The sequence below is a fragment of the Gastrolobium bilobum genome, unplaced genomic scaffold (genome assembly GCF_033153095.1).
Source record: "Gastrolobium bilobum isolate Gb01-03AN ecotype WA unplaced genomic scaffold, APGP_CSIRO_Gbil_v1 utg15469, whole genome shotgun sequence".
NCBI lineage: Eukaryota > Viridiplantae > Streptophyta > Magnoliopsida > Fabales > Fabaceae > Gastrolobium > Gastrolobium bilobum.
In genome coordinates, this window is record NW_026899354.1 from 47,361 (window position 1) to 68,365 (window position 21,005).

General features: G+C 34.5%; 3 protein-coding genes across 3 annotated transcripts; 1 reads left to right on the forward strand and 2 right to left on the reverse strand.

Annotated features, from left to right (window-relative positions):
• The first annotated feature begins 1,417 nt into the window (after positions 1-1,417).
• LOC133289808 (putative receptor protein kinase ZmPK1) lies at positions 1,418-3,613 on the forward strand. Its single transcript, XM_061487811.1, has one exon. The coding sequence runs from the start codon at positions 1,433-1,435 to the stop codon at positions 3,611-3,613; it is 2,181 nt and encodes a 726-aa protein (XP_061343795.1). The 5' UTR covers positions 1,418-1,432.
• A 7,742-nt stretch (positions 3,614-11,355) lies between these two features.
• Positions 11,356-13,761, reverse strand: LOC133289805 (putative receptor protein kinase ZmPK1). The gene has a single exon (XM_061487808.1). The coding sequence runs from the start codon at positions 13,756-13,758 to the stop codon at positions 11,356-11,358; it is 2,403 nt and encodes an 800-aa protein (XP_061343792.1). The 5' UTR covers positions 13,759-13,761.
• A 5,762-nt stretch (positions 13,762-19,523) lies between these two features.
• On the reverse strand, positions 19,524-20,760 carry LOC133289806 (transcription factor MYB44-like). The gene has a single exon (XM_061487809.1). The coding sequence runs from the start codon at positions 20,620-20,622 to the stop codon at positions 19,765-19,767; it is 858 nt and encodes a 285-aa protein (XP_061343793.1). The 5' UTR covers positions 20,623-20,760; the 3' UTR covers positions 19,524-19,764.
• Between the last annotated feature and the right edge of the window lie 245 nt (positions 20,761-21,005).

Consider the following 21,005-nt stretch of genomic DNA (forward strand, 5'->3'; position numbering starts at 1 on the left):
AAGGGCCATGTTAATCCTTATGTCAACTCCCAAATATGTAGAGTGACCCTTTTCTTGTACTTTCAGGGACCAATTTGGTCCTTTTTTATTGCCAGGGACTGAAAAGGACTTCGTAGATATTGTCAGGGACTAAAAAGGGTGTTTACTCTAAATTTAATAGCTTTAATTTTTTTACCTTGAATGTAAATAAGTTATTTATATTCACTTCCAATATGACGTTATTTTGAGTTAAAAAAATTAAAAATTATAAATAAAAATATTATTATAACTCTGAAATAAATTATACTTATAAAAATATTTTGATTTCTGTTTCAAAATTATATTATTTTATACTCAATAAAAATAACTTATTTATATTGACTAAAATAAATAAATCCAAATTTAATTGATGATAAATATAACTTTCCTCAAATAATATTATTTAAACTGTTATCGAGGCTTATATCTTATTCCACGTCCAACTTGTTACACCAAAAAAAAAACGTGACGTGACTTATTTTAATTGATTTGATTACATAGTACAAGTTACAGAACGTCATTTAGGACGTGTTTTGATAAATTTAAAAAAAATAAAATACAATATTTAATTATTTTAGTCTTTAGAGATAACTTATTTTATTTACTTTTTTTTATCTATCTTTATCTATTACTATCTATTATTATTAGATGAGTAAATATTATTTTTGATTCTCAGCAAATTTAACTATACCTATTTTAGTCCCTAGCAAATAAAAAGGCTCATCATGGTCCTTAAGAAATTCAGAATAGACCCCTTTAGTTGAAATCGTGGTCCTCATAAATTCAAAAAAGACACATATTAGTCACTAAAAGGCCTAAAATGAGTCCATTTTAAATTTCTTAGAGACCACGGTAGATTTTTTTATTTGCTAGGGACTAAAGAGGGCATCATGAAATTTGCTGAGGATCAAAAAAGATATTTACTCTTATTAGATTAAAATTTTAATTATTTTAATTATTTCTTTTTTTTTATTATATTCTAATCTAATAAAAAATAGTAAAGTAGGTGAAGATAGAAAAAAAAATTAAGTAGAAGTAGAACAACACATCCATTTTTTTAATATATTTATATAATTATTTAATTTTTCTGTCTTCCCCCTCTGTTTACTCTGCTTCTTGTAGTGGATGGGCGCTGGTCTTGTTTATTTGCAGAATTCACTCCATTCCTAGTCCTCTCGAAGTTGTCATGGAATTCATGCGCGTGGCGTTTTCGTTACTGTTCTTATCTTCAATTTCTTCTCTTCTCGTTTCATGTTCAGCACTCCACGTTCTCCGTAAGGGTTCATCCCTGTCAGTGGAGAAACCAGATGTTCTCCTTTCACAAAACGGTATATTCTCCGCTGGCTTTAACGCCGTCGGTGATAATGCCTACTGCTTTGCCGTCTGGTTCACCCTAAACCCCACCGTCGTTTGGATGGCAAACCGCGACCAACCGGTAAACGGTAAGCGCTCAACACTCTCCCTTCTTAAAACCGGTAATCTTCTTCTAGAAGATGCCGGTGAATTCGTCGTTTGGTCCACGCAAACTTCTTCACCCTCATCCGTGGAGTTGGTTCTTAGCAACACTGGTAACCTTGTTCTACGAGAGACGGGAACTAGCAGAAGCGTCACTTTGTGGCAGAGTTTTGATTTCCCAACAGATACTCTTCTTCCTCAACAACAACTCACCAGGTTTACAAAGCTCATCTCGTCAAGAAGTGATAGTAACCATTCCTCAGGTTTTTATAATATGTTTTTTGACAACGACAATGTTATTAGCCTTCTTTATAATGGCCCTGAAATTTCTAGTATTTATTGGCCGGCTCCTTGGTTGGTGAGCTGGGAAGCAGGAAGGAGTACTTACAATGCAAGTAGGATTGCAGTGCTTGATTCTTTTGGAAATTTCAGTTCATCAGATAATCTTGGTTTCACAACATCTGATTATGGTTCTGTACTTCAAAGAAGATTAACCCTTGATTATGATGGCAATGTCCGAGTCTACAGCCGAAAAAATGGGACAGAGGAGTGGTATGTGTCTTGGCAAGCCATATCAAATCCTTGTACAATTCATGGCATATGTGGTGCTAACAGCACGTGTGCCTATGATCCTGCAGGTTCCGGAAGGAAATGTTCTTGCCTTCCAGGTTATAAACCCACGAATGGTAGTGATTGGTCTCAGGGATGTGAACCCATATACAATTCTCCTTGCAACAAAAGTGATACTGGGTCTTACTTTCTTCGCGTGCCCAATTCTGATTTCTATGGTTATGATTCTGGATTTTTCCCAAATTACACTTTTCACGAATGCTTGAAGCTTTGTCTGCAATCCTGCAACTGCCTAGGCATCCAGTATAAATTTAATACCAGCGGCGGACATTTTAATTGTTACCCAAAAACTATGTTATTAAATGGGTATCGTTCACCAGATTTCCTTGGAGATATCTACTTGAAAGTGCCTGCAGGTTTCCTACAGTTCACTCTGCCTGAAGCATTGTTTGAAGAATCAAATAATACCCTTTGTGATTCCAGCGGAACAATATTGCTAGATAGAACGTATAGAACAAGCTACGAAGATGGAAAACTGAGGCTCCTGCTATGGTTTGCTAGCGCTTCAGGAGTGCTGGAGATGATGTGTATCCTTTTGGTTTGTTGTTTCTTGGTAAGAACTGGAGGACAGTCTGATGCATACGCACAAGGGTACCTTCCCGTAGGCACTGGGTTTAGAAAATATGGTTACTCTGAGCTGAAAAAGGCATCTAGAGGTTTTAGCGAGGAGATTGGAAGAGGCGCTGCAGGGATTGTGTACAAAGGTGAATTGTCAGATCTTCGAGTTGTGGCAATAAAGAGACTTAGAGAAGCTTATCAAGGAGAGGATGAATTTCTTGATGAAATAAGCATCATTGGAAGGCTTAATCACATGAACTTGATCAAAATGTGGGGATATTGCGCGGAGGGCAAGCACAGGCTATTGGTATATGAGTACGTGGAGAAGGGTTCATTGGCTGAAAACCTTGTGTCCAGTGCCCTGGATTTCAATAGAAGGTTTAGCATTGCATTGGGTATGGCAAGAGGTCTAGCCTATTTGCATGAAGAATGCTTGGAGTGGATTTTGCACTGTGATGTAAAGCCTCAAAACATACTTCTGGATTCTAGTTATAAACCTAAGGTAGCAGATTTTGGCCTTTCCAAGCTACTAAACAGAAATGACCCTGACAATTCAAATTTCTCACGCATAAGAGGCACCAGAGGTTACATGGCTCCTGAGTGGGTTTTTAATTTGTCAATCACCTCCAAAGTAGATGTCTATAGCTACGGAATTGTGGTCCTTGAGATGCTGACTGGAAAGAGCCCCACAATGGGAGTTCAAGGAGTTGATGGTACAGAAGCGAAGCAGCACTGGCGGCTGGTTATATGGGTGAGAGAGAAAAGGGCTAATGCATCCTCAAAGGCCTCGTGGTTGAAGCAGATAGTACACCCTTTTATAGGATGGAAATTTAACTCGGATAGATTGGAAATTTTAGTTGAAGTCGCTTTACAATGTGTAGAAGAAGATAAAGATGCAAGGCCAACCATGAGGCAAGTTGTGGAGATGCTACAAAGGCATGAAAATGATTGACACTTTGTTAGCAATGGCATTTGTACAAAAACAGCGAGTTGTTTCCTGGTTTATTGATTATTTGCATAACAACAATTCGTGTCCAACATATAATACTGTTACCGTTTTTTGTAGGATGCTGCTCGGGCTGCTAAACCTCTGTGGTTGCTTTTGAGGCAAATAATTACTAAAATTCACTGTATTTGAGCTGTCTGTATGTATCACCACCTCATTTAGCAGATTCTATAAATGTAAACTTACAAATACTAAGATCTGTAAAATTAATCTGATTAATATGCTCTTTAAGTGGAAGAGTGCACCTTAAAAGCATGATAAGTTGATAACCTATTATAGCATGATCATTTTCTAGAAACTAAACAGGTTCTAGGATTGTGCAGTCGCAAGAGGGAATCTTCCAGTTTCTTTTGAGGCTACCATACAATTGCAAGAATTGCGCGGTAGGTAGAAGTTTTTTCTAGAAGGACGAGGTCGTACAAGAGAGTGACCATTATTCTATAGGTTATATCATTGAAAACTAGAAAACAAATAATATACCAAAAAATTTATGCCATACATACTTTTTTTTTTTGTGGGCATATTATAGTAATCCATTCCACAAGTGCCTTCCCGGTCCTACTTCATTAAAAAGGCCATAATTTTATGTACCAAAAAAAAAAGGCCATAATTTTTAAACAAGACAAAGACAATTAATTATCATGTAGGCCCAAAGAGATAGTTTATAATTCATCAACAACCAATATAAATTGAGGGAGGGTCCAGCCCATATAACTCTAAGGCCCAAACATATTGCCGTCACTCGTCAGTATTATGATTTGAATTTCACTTCTCCGATGAAACATCTTTAACCCAAAAAACTTGAAACTTCATCACAACTTCACAAGACCATCTTATCCACCTGCTTATCCCCTGATGTTTTTCTTCTAAGGTGGTGTTTACTATCATGAAGATTTTTTTTAAAAAAGTAAGGTAATAATAAAAGTTTCACACAATTAGTATAAGAAATAAAAAATAATTCTCAAGTATAAAGGATACTTCAGAACAAAAAATTGTTAATGGGAAGGGAAATTTTTATTCCCATCTGCATAAATGAATAAAAACTTATCGTGTGAATGTTAACATTTTTTTTTTTTTTTTTTGATAACAGAATGTTAACATTTTAACTAGTTAAATTGCTAGATTGTTTCTCCAATTTGTCTTCCTTTACCAGAAACTTCTTCATTACTTCTCATTTATTATTTATTTTTTTGAGTTTTGCTTTGCAATTTTTTTATTGATTCTCATTACGCATTTTCCCATTGCTTCCGCAAGAGATTCTAGTTTCATTGAGTTCTTTGACATTAAAATTTGGATAAAACAGCCTCATCTTAGTATTATCGTTGATTTTTCAAAGGTAAACTACGTTGTCCTTTTTTTAACTTGTATGCAACTTTCTTAATTTTATGTTTTTTATATCAGGGTTTAGGGTGAAAACTTGATAAGCTTTTAAAATGTCAATTCCTCAAGACTCAACATATGCTGCAAATTTAAGGCACATAACGCCGTACAGTAGTATCAATGTCACACATTCGTCCATGTTTTTTGCTTCGACTATCACATGGTAGATGGCTTTTCGAGTAAGCTTGATGGCCTTAAACCCCCAATACCATAACATTTTAACTATAATAACTCTAGTTGCTTTGCTTACAGGCATAGAGAGGGAAGGGGGCGGGGAGGGATCGAGTGTCTATTTCTTGTCCCGAGTTATATAAAAGTCACAGACACATGGCATAAATAGTACCAAAAGTTGTTAAAAAAAAAAAAAAAAAAAAAAAAAAAAACTACGGACTTGGCGTTTTAGAAGATGAGTATTGACAAAAATAGCATAGCCAAAAAAATTGACCAACCTCACTTATTCAAGCATATTATAAGCTAGCCATGCCACTTGCCAAGTTGCTATAGGCAGCAGGGCATGCCAATTCGGAAAACATATTCGATGATAAAATATTTATAGCAATACATTGTAAGGAATATGATTTTTCATATTATATGAGAAAATTTTGTCTCATGCATATAAAAAAAAGTAGAACTTACTAAGAAAAAAAGAGAAAGAAAATAATCAGATTTTATTAACTTTTGAGTATGTACATAAAATAATTTTATCTCATATAATAAATAAATAAGTGTATTCCCTACTTTATATCGCTTGCATAGCTCCAGTGGCCTATGTGGAATTAAGGAGAATACATAAAAGGAGAGAAACTAGCAAACAATAAAATAGTGTTGCGGGAGCTAGTTGGCCTTGATTTTATTATAATTATAACAGCATCACAGCACCTTCAGATTGACCTTAATATGGCGTTCAATGACGCACGATTTCAATTAACCATCGCACTCAAATTTGTTTGACGAAAAATAGTGGGGACCAGCGTTTACCATTGCTTCTAGAATGGAGTCTTTCCCTTCAATCTTATCCCTGTTGGAGGGATGTTTTGGGCACTCAATCGGAAAATATGTTTCTGGTACGCATATAACTGTATGGTCCAAACATATTGCCTCACTCGTCAGTTGATATGAATAGAATTTCACTTTTCCGATGAAACATCTTTAACCCAAAAAAATTGAAACTTCATAACAACTTCACAAGACCATCTTATCCACCTGCTGATAAGGTGGTGTTTACTGTCATGAAGATTTTTTTAAGTGAAAAAGGTATGCCTTGCTTACGTTATGTTTTATTGGTTTAATACAAAAAGTTATTTTTTTTCATATGTAAAGTGAAAAAAAATAACTTTTCGTATTATAATTATGTTTTACTAGTAAGACATAATATAAGATATTAAAAGAACACAAATTATATCCTTTAAAAAGATATCCCTATTACCTTTTTTTAAAAGTAAAGCAATAATAAAAGTTTCACACAATTAGTATAAGAAATAAAAAATTATATCTGACGATGGTAACTCAGTTGGTAGCAAGGGAGTTAAGTAAGTGAAAAAGAAATGTCTCGGTTCAATGCCCACATACAGATTAGTCTCATAGCTGACTACTCAAAGAGTCGAAGCTTGTGGGAATATCGAGGAAAGCCAACTCGCCTCGAAAAAATAATTAGGGTTGAGTTAACTCCAAAAAAAAAAATCATTCTCAAGTATAAAGGATACTTAAGAACAAAAAATTGTTAATGGGATTGGAAATATTTATTCGCATCTGCGTAAATGAATCAAAATTTATCGTGTGAAAGTTAAATTTTAACTATTTAAATTACTAAATTATTTCTCCTACTTGTCTTCCTTTACCAGTACCTTTTTTTTTTTTTTTTAATTTTGCTTTGCAGATTTTTATTGATTATCCTTACACATTTTCCCATTGCTTCCACAGGAGATTCTAGTTTCATTGAGTTCTTTGACATTAAAATTTGGATAAAGCAGCCTCAGCCCTCAGCATACTTTTATTGTTGTTTTTTCAAAGGTAACGACTAAGTTGCCTTTAAAAAAAAAAAAAAAACTTCTGTGAAACATTCTTAATTTTTGTTTTTTTTATGTTACAAAATGATAATGTTTAATGTTATGTTAAATCTCATCACCATTTTTTTTAGTTAATTTGCTAACGTATTGGGTTTGCCATATCCTGATTATATGAAAACTTGGTAATTAAGCTTTTAAAATCTTAGGGCATGTTTGATTGTGTTCTGATTTTTTTGTTCTTAAAACTGTTTTGTAAAATAGTTATGGATTGTTTTCTATCCTTTTTTCTTTTTGAAAGTTAAAAAGCAAAACAGAAAACAAAAACAACTCAGACATGTTCTCTAAATTTGATTTTAAAAACAAAAAAACAGTTATAGTTTTCAAAATATTTTTTAACAGGTATTACCAAACGAGTTTTTTTATTTTTTTTTCCGAAAATTAAAAAACTGTTTTACAAAACATAAATCAAACAGACTCTTAATTCCCCAAAACTCATCCTCATGTTAGTTATTGTTATTTTTTAATAATTATATGAATATCAACTTTATTTTCACTTTATTTTTTATATTTAAAAGATTTATTCATTGTGAACCCTATCACACAATGTGAGCCATAAAGAATCTTTTTTTTTTTTTTTTTTGATAACAACCATAAAGAATCTTTTAAAGTGGTAAGGAATGTTTGTTCCCCTTACTTAGAAGACTCGAGGACTCGAGTTTAAGTTTTGAGAATATAAAAAATGATGAATTGCCTTTTAAAATGAATCTAACAGTGCTCAAATTATATCAATTGGATAATTAATAAACTGATGTATAAAATAAAAATAAAATAAATACTTGACTAGATCAGGAATCAGGATCACCTCATGTGAAATTTTGATATGACCTTATTATGTCTTAGATCGCAACCATCTGTTCATGTATCAATGGTTACTAATTAAAGTAACTTTTCATTGTACGAATCATGATAAATTACAATTGAACCGTAATGGATGGTTGTGATTAGAGGTGACAAAGTGAGCGGCCTACTATTATACGAGACTCCCACATGCGTACTTGTGTGAGCACTTTTCCAATGCTTTTTTTTTTCTTTCTTTATTTGTACCATCAAAAGATAAAGGAAAATTTTTAAAACTCCACCATAAATTTTTTCAAAATCACTTACCTCCTCCTAGAAATATTGAATTATTTACACTTAAACTTGAGTGTTTGAAGTTTTCCCAAAGATAAATTTTAGGGGGCGTTTGGTACACGGAATTCTGCAGGATTTTTGGGAAACTGAATTTTTCTAAATTTTGTATTTTCGAATATTATCGTAAACTGAATGTAAAAATAATATTTTTAAAAATGGAGATTCCCGGATAAAAAAAAAATTATCTTTTACAATAAAATAAGGGATAATAAAAGTAATATCCTTTACCACTATAATTTGATTTAACTTTTATTTAATAATATTTTAAATTTATTCTAGCTATCCGTATAATTATAGAATATCCTTTACAGTATTGAGTATAATACTTTCGGAACATACAAGAACTTAGCTTATAAAAGAGCTTGGAATATCATAAAATAAAATCCGTGTCTAAGCACGAACACACAAGTGGTCGATATGGCTTTGATGGCCTTAGTTTAAACCCTGAATACCATAATATTATAACTCTAGTTGCTTTGCTTACATAGTACAGACATAGAGAGGGGAACTGAGTCATATAAAAGTGAAAGACACGTGGCATAAATAATACAAGTTGTATAAAACTGTGGACTTGGCGGTTTAGAAGAAGGATGGGTCTAAGTGTTGACAAAAATAGCAAGCTAGCTCTCGTGAAAGTCGATCCAAGCAAAAAAATAAAATAAAATGGATGAATGTGTGACATTGTACTACGTACTGTGGCGTTCATAATTTTATCATTCCCCATTTGTCTGGTATGGATTTCATTGCCTAGCCCAAAAACTTGATCAACCTCACTAACTCAAGCATATAATAAGCCATGGCACTTGCCAAGTTGCTATAGGCAGTAGGGCATGCCAATTCTGAAAACAAATTATTTGATAATAAAATGTTTATACCAATACATTGCATTGGTTGCACGCACGGCTCCGATGGATTATGTGGAGTTAGGGGTGCTCGCAGTCTAGTTTGGATTAGTTTTTGAAGCAAGAATCATCTGATCCAATCTCTTCGGTTTGATTATGTAATCATCCATTCGATTTGGATTTTTTTTCAAATCCGATCCGATCCAATCCAATTTTTCTTGGTTTGGATTGGATCGGTTTTCGGTTTTTTGAAAATCCTAAAATTTATTTCCTGATTATTGTGCAAATAACATCTTTTGTATATATTGGCTTTGTAATTTTTTTTTTTGGAAATACAAAAACATTAGTAAAAGATAATATAGTTTTTTTTGGACAATGAGATATGAAAGAAGCTCTACACAAATGAAATTTTGTTGATGAGATGTGATTAGGTTAGGTTTTTTTCTTGGTTTTAGTTGATGGGTCTTGGGTTAAGAAATTTTTGGGCTATGATTGGGGAATGACCCAAGTAGGTAGAGGAGAATTAATATATTGGATCGGTTTGGATTGGATCGGTTTTCATCAACCCATCCGAAAACCAATCCAATCCAATCCAATTAAAATTTGCGGGTTTTTTTCGGTTTGGAGTTTTTCGGTTTCGGTTTTTCGGTTCGGTCTCCGCAGTTTGAATCGGTTTGGATCGGTTGATGAACACCCCTATGTGGAGTTAAGGTAGGGATTAGTATTTATATTATATGAAATAATATTATGTTTTATATATATAAAAATATGTGAGATTTATATATATATATATATATATATATATATATATATATATTTCACATCATCCGACATGGAGTTTATATATTTATATTAAGTATAAAAAATAAAATTATGTCGTATATTATTGATAAAATTAGTCTCATATATAAATAGATAGAAAGGAACTAGTAAACAATAAAATAGTGTGGAAGCTAGTTGGCATTGATTTTATTATAATTATAACATCATCACAGCACCCTCACATTGACCTTAATTTGGCTTCGAATGACCCATGGTTTTCAATGAAACCGCACTCAAATTTGTTTGACGAAAAATAGTAGGGACCCGCGTTTGCTATTGCTTCTCGAATGGAGTCTTTCCCATATATAAATCTTATCCCAGTTGGAGGTTTGGGGCATTCAATCGGAATAATATGTTTCTGGTACACAATATATTTTTTGCAAATCTTTATTGAAAAAGACGAATTTAAGAAAAAATTGGAAGATGAAAAAACAAGTGAATAGTTAAAAGAAAATATCTGTGAGACTAGTATTTTTTTAAATTTTTATTTTTTTTTGCGTTCGATTATTTGGCATGTGCTTCACAGTTACTATTAATTGGTAATAGTCTATTACCAACGAAGTTTTTTTTTTTTAGTAGATATCACCAATGAAGTTTCGTTTCGGCTTTGATGGAATATATAATATGGATATAGCTCTGAAGGAATCACTTAAAAATAACATTGCAACTATTGATTTGAAAAATTAATAATTAAAATTATAAGAATATACGTATATATCTACAAAATAAATTATAAGATAGTTGAAATATATTTTCCTTTTTCATCATTAATTATAAGTTTTCACCTTTTCCCTTAAAATAATTTTATTTTAGTGGAGTTAAATTCACATAACATAATATTCATATATCACTAGAAAAATATAAAAGTCTCTAGGTGATAAAGTATAGCTATAGGCACAGTTCATTCGATATCTAACTATAGGGAACTCTGGTAAAGAAATAATCCTTCTATAATTTAGTGTAATTTATATGGATAGTTGAAAGAAAACATGCATAACTATGTTGATTAGACTCTTAAATATTAAATTCTTAATAGATTGTGTGTTTTCATTAGGATCTAACGTTGTTTCTTTTAAAGATGAAGAAATTTACCAATCTTTTTATGAGACTTACCAAGGATCACCACCGAATGATAGAAGAGCTACGAACAATAAATATCCATTTAAAAATGAAATGAGAAAATCATATATAAGTTTTGGGGTTCATAAAGAACTTATATCGTGATGGGTTTCGATAATTTATATCAAGTTATGTGTTCAATTTTTATTGTGATAAAAAAAAAACTTAATTCTTAGTTTAAGATAATATTTTCATCAGAAACAATAGTATATATAATCAAACAATTAATTTTTTTTAACACATCAAGAAGAAGAAGAAGAAAACCCCTATCTACCCCCCAGTGTAAATACAAAACAAGGATGATGAAGGGGAAAAAAAAAAGATATAACTAACGAGGGGAGACTCTATCATTATCATGGGACTGAAGCATCTCAGCCACTTGGCTCATGGACGGTCTTTCATTCATGTCATCTTTCACACATTGCAAAGCCACTTTAACCAAAATCTCAACCTGCGAAATGACGTATCGGCCCTCCAAGTTGGGATCTACAATCTCCTCAATCCAAAACTTGCTTGTGGGTGCACTGTTTATCTTGTCAGTCACCCACGTCAGTAACCGACGCTGCTCTATGCCGTTACTGTTCTCAAGGCTGTGGATTTCCATAGGGCTCTTTCCAGTTACCATTTCCAACACAACAACCCCATAGCTATAAACGTCTACTTTAGAAGTAATGCGAAGATTGTAAACCCACTCGGGAGCCATGTAACCCCGAGTTCCTCTTATTCTTGAAAAAGCAGAACTGCCTGCACGCTCATCTCTATTTAAAAGTTTTGACAAGCCAAAATCAGCTACCTTGGGTTGAAAATCAGAGTCGAGGAGAATGTTTTGAGGCTTCACATCGCAATGTAAAACCCATTCCAAGCACTCTTCGTGTAAATAAGCCAGACCTTTCGCTGTACCTACAGCTATATTAAACCTCTTCTTCCAATCAAGGGTATTGGAATAGAGATTCTCTGCTAAAGATCCATGCTCCATAAACTCATACACCAAGAGCCTGTGCTTCCCGTCGACACAGTATCCCCACATATCAATCAAATTCATGTGGTTCAACATGCCAATGGTGCTTATTTCTGCTAGGAATTCAGCTTCTCCTTGATTAGCTTCACCCAGACGTTTGATCGCAGCAACACGGTGATCATATAATGTCCCTTTGTACACAACCCCTCCCGCTCCTCGCCCAATCTCCTCACTGAATCCCTTTGACGCACTTTTGAGCTCTGCATACGTGAACCTTTGAAATCCTGTAGCAGAAAGAAGGTGCCTCTGTTGATCTTCTAAATCAGGTCGCTTGTTGGTTCTAAACAAGAAGAACCACACAAGGAAAATCATGGACATCTCAAAAGCCCCAATCCCGCAAGCGAACCAAACCAAGAAATTCAATGTGGAGTTTCTTCTAGGTTTCTGATAAAATCTATTCAGTCGTTGAGACAAACCAACCGAACACTTCAACGGTGCATGCTTATTAAAAGGCTTGTTGGAAGAGAGCAGAGTCGCTTTTGGCAACTTTAGATAGGTCTCTCCATCAAAATTGGGCGAATCCCTACCGTTGAGCAGTATTGTTTTTGGGTAACAATTATAAGTACCGATGCCGTTGAATTTGAGTTGGATGCCTTTGCAGTTATCACAAAGTTCCAAGCATAAATTTTGGCATTCCTTCAAGCTTGAAACGGCTGTTACGTTCCAATCATAGCCGTATAATTCCGTGTTTAGAATATGGAGGAAACCTAAAGATTCACTTCGATTGCAAGAGAGATCAGCAGGGTTAAATTCAGGCTCACACCCCAGTGTCCAATCGTTTGGATTCTTAACCTTAAATCCTTGCAGGCAATAGCAAGTCCTGCCATAAACGGGATCATAAGTGCACATGCTGTTAGCTCCACAAAGACCATGAACAGTACATGGTTGTGAAATGGCTTGCCATGATACCTCCCACATCTTGTGGTTCTCATTGAAGCTGTAGAGACGCAAGTTACCGTCAGCATCCATCGTGAGTCGTCTATACAATTTCATGCCATAATCGGTGGAAAAGATTTGGAACCCATCAGAGGATGTGAAATGGCCAAATGAATCTAGGACAGCGATTTTTGTTACATTGTAGGTGGATCTCTGTGCATCAACCGGAAGTTTCCACGGTTCTGGCCAGTACACGCTGGATAGTGTAGAACCTTTGAAAAGAAAGCGCAGAACATTATCGTTGTCAAAATAAAGTTTATAGAAACCGGAGGAATAGTTCGTTGTGCTTCTTGATGAAACCAAGCTTGCTTGCTCTGTAACTGCTTGGCCAGGAAGAATGGTGTCTGTGGGAGAGTCAAAGCTTTGCCAACGGACAGTGCCTTGTAAAGTGCCAAGGATGAGGTTTCCGTTGTCCATGAGCTTCAGCTGCGATTGGGAGAAGACGGTGGCGGTGCTCCAAATAGTGGTTCTTCCTGCATCGAACAAAACGAGATTGCCATTTCTCCAAAGTGATAATTCTGAGTATTTCCCGTTGACTGGTTCGTCTCGATTCGCCATCCAAATAACGGTGGGTTCTTTGGACCTTGTGAACCATACGGAAAAGCAGAAAGCGTTATCCCCCACTTGGAAGAAACCTGCCGAGAAGTCACCATTGGCTGAAACCAGGGTGTCACTTGGTTTCTCAACCGAAAGAGATGAGCCTTCTGGAAGTGTATCCGTCGCTGCAAATGAAGATGGGGAAATCAAGAGGACCAAGAGGAAGACTAGGATGTGCATTGCTAGCAATGAATTAGATTGGTTTCCACAAAATCGCAAGCACGTATATAAATATATATTGGATATATGGTCAGTTCAAACCTCATGGGGTTTAATTAATAATTAATGATGGCTTGCCGCGGTTTTCTTCTTTTTCTTATTATTATTTCTTCATTTGGTAAGATTACCGCGGATTCGGACTCTCAGCGTAATCATCAATTATTATTATTTATTTTCAAAGCTCACAGGTATGAAATCATTTTAATATTATGATTTATTATTGTATACATTTATCTTCTTCTTTTTTTTGGTAAAAAAAATTATCTTAAAATATACACAACATTGAACAGAACGAATACCATTAATATTTTCATCACAAGGCAAGTTAGCGTTTTAATCCTTAATGATACTGGGCGCTAGCGTCAAACTGGACCGGGCCGGTCTACAAGGGCCCACGACTCGGCTTATATCAGGTTATACTTGACCTAGTATAATTTGTATAATAGGTCGGGTTTGGGTCATAGAAAAGTCTGTTTAATAAAAAAATCGTAGGCCCACTTTCAAAAGGTCGGACCTATAAACTTACAGGCCGGCCTATATTGTACTATTTATTTTAAATAAAATAAAATAGAATAAGTATGCCTTGAAGAAAAAACAAAAGATATAAATTTAATCAATTGCAATTATTTATAACTTAATTATATTCGATTATATTTTAATAAAAATCTTACTTTATTTCTTATATAGGAGGAATCAACATCTCAACATGTTTGATTGTGTATATGAATATATTAAAAGATTTTTGAGAAATGTTATACTTATTACAATCATCATGATGTGTTTGTTGAATTCATGTAGTTATTTTAATTTACATAGTATGGATTTGTTTGTTGGATCTGATGAAATATATATTATTTAGTTTGAGCATTTTGTCTTTGAAAATGAATTAAATGCATATTGTATGAGTTTTGTTATAATTCATGATTCTGTTTAGACGTTAAAATTATGATTTTTGCTGTAACAACAGAATTTGAGTACTTTCTAAAGTTGTAAAGTTGATTCATGGTTCTGCATGGAAGTTAAAAATTAACAGGCTAACGGGACAAGTCAGACCATTTATTTTTTTATAAATTGGTTAAGTCAGGCTAACAGTTAGACTCATACTAGGCTTGGGTCAGGCCAAATTAAAATTTTTTGACGTAGACTTGAACTTTTTGAAACAAAGCTTGGCCCAATCCAGCCCACTTTCAGCCCACTTTCACCCCTATTGGGCGGGATCGGCTTGAGTTATAACACACCCCTACTCGTTATGATGCCAAGCCTATTGTTGAGCTTAAAGTAAACAAATAAATGTAAATCATAAAAGAAATATTAATAAAAAATATATATAACCATTTGAAAAAAAAAAATATTAATAAGGTGACTTCATGATCCCCCACAAAAGTGAATCCCAAATCTTCAGCTAACAGTAGTTAAATTGCTTAGCGTTTGATTATTTTTCATTTAAAAAAAGAAGAATTTAATTTATCACTCGATTTTTGTAGACGGGGTGTTTGTGTGCATTACATTAATTATTGGATTTAAAGTTTTTAAAATTATTTAAGATAATTTTATTTAATATTTATCAAAATACATATATAAAAATATGTGAGGCCTATTTTTTTTTATTTTTTTTTTCATATGGGTCCATATGAACTTCACACACTTTTTTGTATGTATTTTAGTGAATATTAGATAAATGTTTCTAAAATAACTTTACAAATTTTAAACCCCCAATTTTTTAACAAGCCAAAGTACTTTTTGTTAGTTTGTACTTACATGATTACATTTACACTGGCGTTTATATTTGCGTGAAAAAACATAATTGACTAACTTGTAAATTGTAAAAACCATGTCTTTTTTTATAAAAAGAAAAAAGAAAAACGTAAAAACCATGTCTTAGTTTTATGTGAACTAATTTATCATTCAAATGCAATAAATTTTGTAAATACCAAACCAAATATTAAAATTGGTAAGACTTACGAGAGTTCCAGTTCAAGCGTAACTAGTTAATTGATTGGTTGAACTATCAATTTAGATCCAAAAAATTCTGGTTTTGTTTGAATGATTTTTAAAATTTAGATCCAAAAACTTATATAATTTAAATAATTTTTTTAATTTTCAGCTCGATATATTCTTTTTAAATTATATGTGTTGGATTTCAAATACGGTTAATATCGTCAAATAATATACTATTAAACTTTTTATGTATATCAAAAGATTACGAGAGGCATAAGGAACGTGATAATTTGACGTCATCCTCATCTTTCTCTAGCTTATTATTGACAATCTGCTCGAATATTCAATGAATGAAATTAATATATAAATAAAATATAATGAAATAGAACCACTTAAACTTCTTAAATTCGTTCAATATTGAACTTGGACATATATCATAGTTCCAAATCTCCTTAAACGAATTGGAAATTGATACAGCACCACTGTCGTTGGTACATCTGGGGTGAATCTTCAGTATCACACCCTCGTTGGTACATCTTTTTCCAAATTGGCAGGCCAAGGATTAAAATGGTATGAAAATTTACTAATTTTGAAAAAAGAGAGTGTGTCATAAAGCATAGACTACAATTGAAAGACAAACGTTAATTTATATAGAAAAAAAGTTTGAATAAATCGCACTTTAGCTATTTTCGTTTTTTGTCCAAACAGAACCAGCACGTGGTCAATAAGCAACGTAGAACTTAGTTGACGAATTATTGTCCACATTATAAAAAGTGTAAATGTTGAGGCCCAAAACACGCTTACCGGTCGTTTGGTACACGGATTTTTTTTTGATTTTTGAGAAACTGAAATTTTTAAAATTTTAAATTTTTCAGATATTATCGTAAACTGAATGTAAAAATTATATTTTTAAAAATTGAGATTTTCGGACAAATAGAAATTTCTCCCATATCAAACATCCCCTAAAGCCTGAGCTATTTCCGTTTTTTGTCGTATATTCCAAACAGAACCAGCACGTGGTCAATAAGCAACGTAGAACCTAGTTGACGAATTATTGTCCGCATTATAAAAAGTGTAAATGTTGAGGCCCAATACACGCTTACCTAAAAGGCCTACTGAAAAAGAATATTCGTTGAGCTACATGTGAGCCTTTTCTTAAGTACAACGGAGATGGAAGACTGAAGAATACTATCTGGTTTTAGTATCCGTGTCTTTTGAAGAGGCTTGGTAATTTGTCTCTTACATGCAGGAATTTAACCCGACCCACCTTGAATGGAACAAAACTTGTTGGGTGAGGTTGGGTGGGTGTTAGTTCAGAATGAATTTCTCCATCCTCATGGGAGACTCTTTTTAAAGAATATTATGTACAATTTAATTATAAATAAAGTCAATAAGAAAGGTTATACTTACAATTATATTTTAGCTGTTGATTTTCATCAATCTAACTGTTATAATTTATTAAGTCATATTTATTAATTAATTATTATTTTTTAATAAATTATAACCGTCAAATTAGCAAAAATCAAAGAAATAAATTATAAACGAAAATAGAGTATAAGTATATCATTTTTCATATTATATATATAGGGATAGGTTATTCTACCTATCTTTTTTCTGTCTACTTTTGTCCACTACTCTAAAACACCGTTAGATCATAATCTTAATTAACATTTATTTTTCTCTCTATTCTTTAAATTCTGATCCAACAGTGTTTTAGAATAGTAGGCAATGGTAGACAGAAAAAAAAAATATAAGTAGAATAACTTATCCCATATATATAAAAAGAGGTAGTAAATATAACTACCATCGGCTTTTTGACCACTATAGCCTTTTTTTAATAATTAATTACCAAATTAACCCTATTTTTAAACTATTTCAAAAATTTAACCTCTTCAGAAAACATAACACCAATCTGCCCCTGTTTGATCGTTGACCATGAAGCCTACCCGGGTACACCCCTACCTACCCGAGTATATTTTGAAAATTTTTACCTACCCGGGTACACTCCTCCCTACCCGGGTATATTTCTTGAATCTGAAATTTTTTTGAATTATGTACCCAGGTAGATAGGGGTGTACCCGGGTAAATAATCATAACCTGTTGAGTGGTAAAGTACAACACATATGCTTTATTGCATTCAGTTTCCGGGTTAATTTCTTTTTGCAATTTCTTAAACATCAGATCTACAGGTGGAAGAGGAAAGCTTGTGGCGTAACCCTTGATCCACGAAATCGGTGATGGGTTGGCGAAGTGGTGAACGAGTGTTCGGGCATGGTTAGGTTCTTGAAGGGAGAGAGGGAACAAGTAAAGAGCACATCTTTGGTGTTTCTTATAGAGCGTTATATCCAAAATGCCAATCTCACAGATGACTAATTATAGTAAAATAGATAGGTTAATGATCAAATTTCTTCGAGGGGACACTGTGAGTAGGGGTGTTAACAATTGACTCGTTTATATTTACATGCTTCATTCTACTGATATACATATAATTGTTTGAATAGCTTCCTGGACAATCTCGGAACACAGCGAGTCCAACAAGCTTCAAAGTGAGAAACCAACATGTATAGTTCTGCACCACATAGATGGAATACAAAGTAATATCTGTATTCTCGAAATTTACCCGGGTACACCCCTCTCTACCCGGGTAAATAATTCAAGCAATTTCTCAAGTGCGAAGAACAATACCCGGGTACACTCCTCCCTACCCGGGTAGACAAAAATTTTCAAAAAATACCCGGGTAGGCTTGGTGGTCAACGGTCAAACAAGGGCAGATTGGTGTTATGTTTTTTGAGGGGGTTAAATTTTTGAAATAGTTTATAATCAAGGTCAAATCGGTAATTAATTAATAATAAAGAGTTATAAGGGTAAAAAAACCCAACTACCCTCGTATTTATAATTTACACATTATTTTTATTTATTCAAGAAGCTACGTGAGTTAAGACTTAAAAAAGAACTCACATAAAATGGGTCTGATAAGTTAAAATCAAGGATGGGGCTTGAGGAATAACCCACGGAATTGGGGCCATTTTGACAGGTGTACAAGTATAGAAGTAAGACCGAGTTCTTCGTCGTTAAAGTTAGGCTGTGTGTTTTGTTGTGGAAGCTGCAAAAGAAAAAAGAAAAAAAAAAGAACTTGCAGCAGTCAAATGTCTTTTTTCGCGAAGAGTAACAGCCTGACATAGAGTTCGATGAGCATTGGAAAGAGCAGCTGATAAGCAATTTTATTGCCACTCCTAGAATTCAGTATTTTCTATTCTTTACCATAATGGCACACTGAAATCATTTCAATATTTTTATGACATATTTATATTAGTTATTATACTAATAAAAACTTGGCGTATCCTTAGAAAAAATTGTGGTGACGGTTCTCTCGCAGATGGATCAATCCGTTAAGTCGGTTCAATCCGTAGACTTTGGTGGTTGGTTGGCCTTAAAATTCAAGCGAAATGGATCATTCATGGTCATATCTGATTATAATTCCCATGATCATGTCATATTAAAAAAAACCATGAGAAAATTCACTCTCAAATTCATGCCTCACAGTGGTCCGAGTTTATCAAATGCTTTAAATTCCTTGGCATACTCGACCACTCTCGCCCAGCAAGTTTCTATTGCAGAACAAAATCTTTCTCCTTCTCTCAGAGAGGAAAAAGGGGAACAGCTAACAACTTGGACTATACATTCCTCAGTTATTAGGCACTGTATTCGTTCCTACTATAGTTATTTATCGTTACTTCCTTACTTAATAATGTTAACATATCCTAAATAAAAAAATAAGTCCAGGCTGTCCAATCTCTGCCACAAACAGAAACCATTGTTTTTTTGTCTCCATTTTCGCTCTCATTTGAGATTGGATTTGAAATGCTCGCTTTCTGAAACTCCCTTATACTCATCTGTGCAGTACAAAAATTATCATCACATTTTTTCTTCTTTGGTGTAAAGGAAAGGGGAATTGAACTAATGAAAAAAAGTGAAACAAAGACCATTTGTCTACTCTGCAATTCATACTCTAGTTTGGCTTCGGTGGTCTACTCGACCCTGCCAATTCTCATACGCTTGACCACAGCGTTTCTAATGTCTTCGGTCTGCATACACAAACCATTATGCTCAACTCCAGACATGTAATTCGTCACTTCCATTCGAATCATCTCTTGCATCAACGCCAAGAACTCCGCGCTGGACAACTGCTTCTCGTAACTAAATTTCTCGCCCTCCTGACTTCTCTGCGCTGGCTGGATCTCCTGGTTAAGCCCAGACCCGCAGGAATCGGATCCGGGCAGAGATAAGCTGAGTGACGTGGGTGGATCAGGGGCCGAAGAAGCAGTTTCCAAAGGATGGGTTGAAGGAGAGGGAAACAGGGTTACACTCCTCGCAAGCGGTCTTAAAACCTCCGTCGGAGTCGGAGACATAACGTGTAAACTTGAATCGCTCAAATCGGATCCGGATGGGCTGTTCGGAGTCAAGTACAAACCCGAGACAGTGCCCGCACCGGTACTGGCGGATCTTTTGAGAGGCTGGTGGTCAGTGTGAGCATCGTTGATGACGGAGCATTTCCTCTTGAGGGTGGAATTCCAGTGGTTCTTAATGGCGTTGTCGGTGCGGCCATTGAGAAGGCGAGATATGGTGGCCCACTTGTTACCAAACCTTGCATGCGCTCTGATGATAGCGTCGTCTTCCTCCGTAGTGAAAGGCCTGTGTTCTACCTCCGGGGACAGCTGGTTGCACCACCGCAACCGGCATGACTTCCCGGATCGTCCCGGAATTGATTTGCTGATCAGAGACCAGTTTCTAGGCCCGTAAGTCTGAACCAGCTTCTTCAAAGCCTCGTCCTCTTCGAGGCTCCATGGACCTTTAATCCGATCCATGTCTTTCTTTGCAGAAGCCATGGAATTAATGTTAAGTCAAGAAACTAGTAAATCTGTGCAACTAACCTCCTCCTCTTCTAACGAACCAAAACGAAAACTATATAATAGATATTAAAAAAACAAAAAGAATTATAATACAGTGTTGCGGAGGCTGGGGGTGCCTCGCCTCTGCTATGAGACTCAGAGAGAAGGGTGAAGGTTGAGAGGTAGAGGGAGTATATATATATATATATACGACAGAGGGAAAGCGATAAGGATGACCTGTTGAGCCGGTGACAGCAACCGGTCGGTTGGATTGGGAGTGGAGGATTTTTAATGTTTTATGGGTAAGGCAGTTACTAGTATACAGCTGTCAAATTGACACCTGTGCAGTGAGAGTCCCTCAGTATTACACGTAAGTTCAG

What these genes read in the sequence shown, in the direction of transcription:
- LOC133289808 (XM_061487811.1), top strand. Translation starts at nt 1,433, where the DNA reads ATGGCAAACCGCGACCAACCGGTAAACGGTAAGCGCTCAACACTCTCC.
- LOC133289806 (XM_061487809.1), bottom strand. Translation starts at nt 20,622, where the DNA reads ATGGCTTCTGCAAAGAAAGACATGGATCGGATTAAAGGTCCATGGAGC.
- LOC133289805 (XM_061487808.1), bottom strand. Translation starts at nt 13,758, where the DNA reads ATGCACATCCTAGTCTTCCTCTTGGTCCTCTTGATTTCCCCATCTTCA.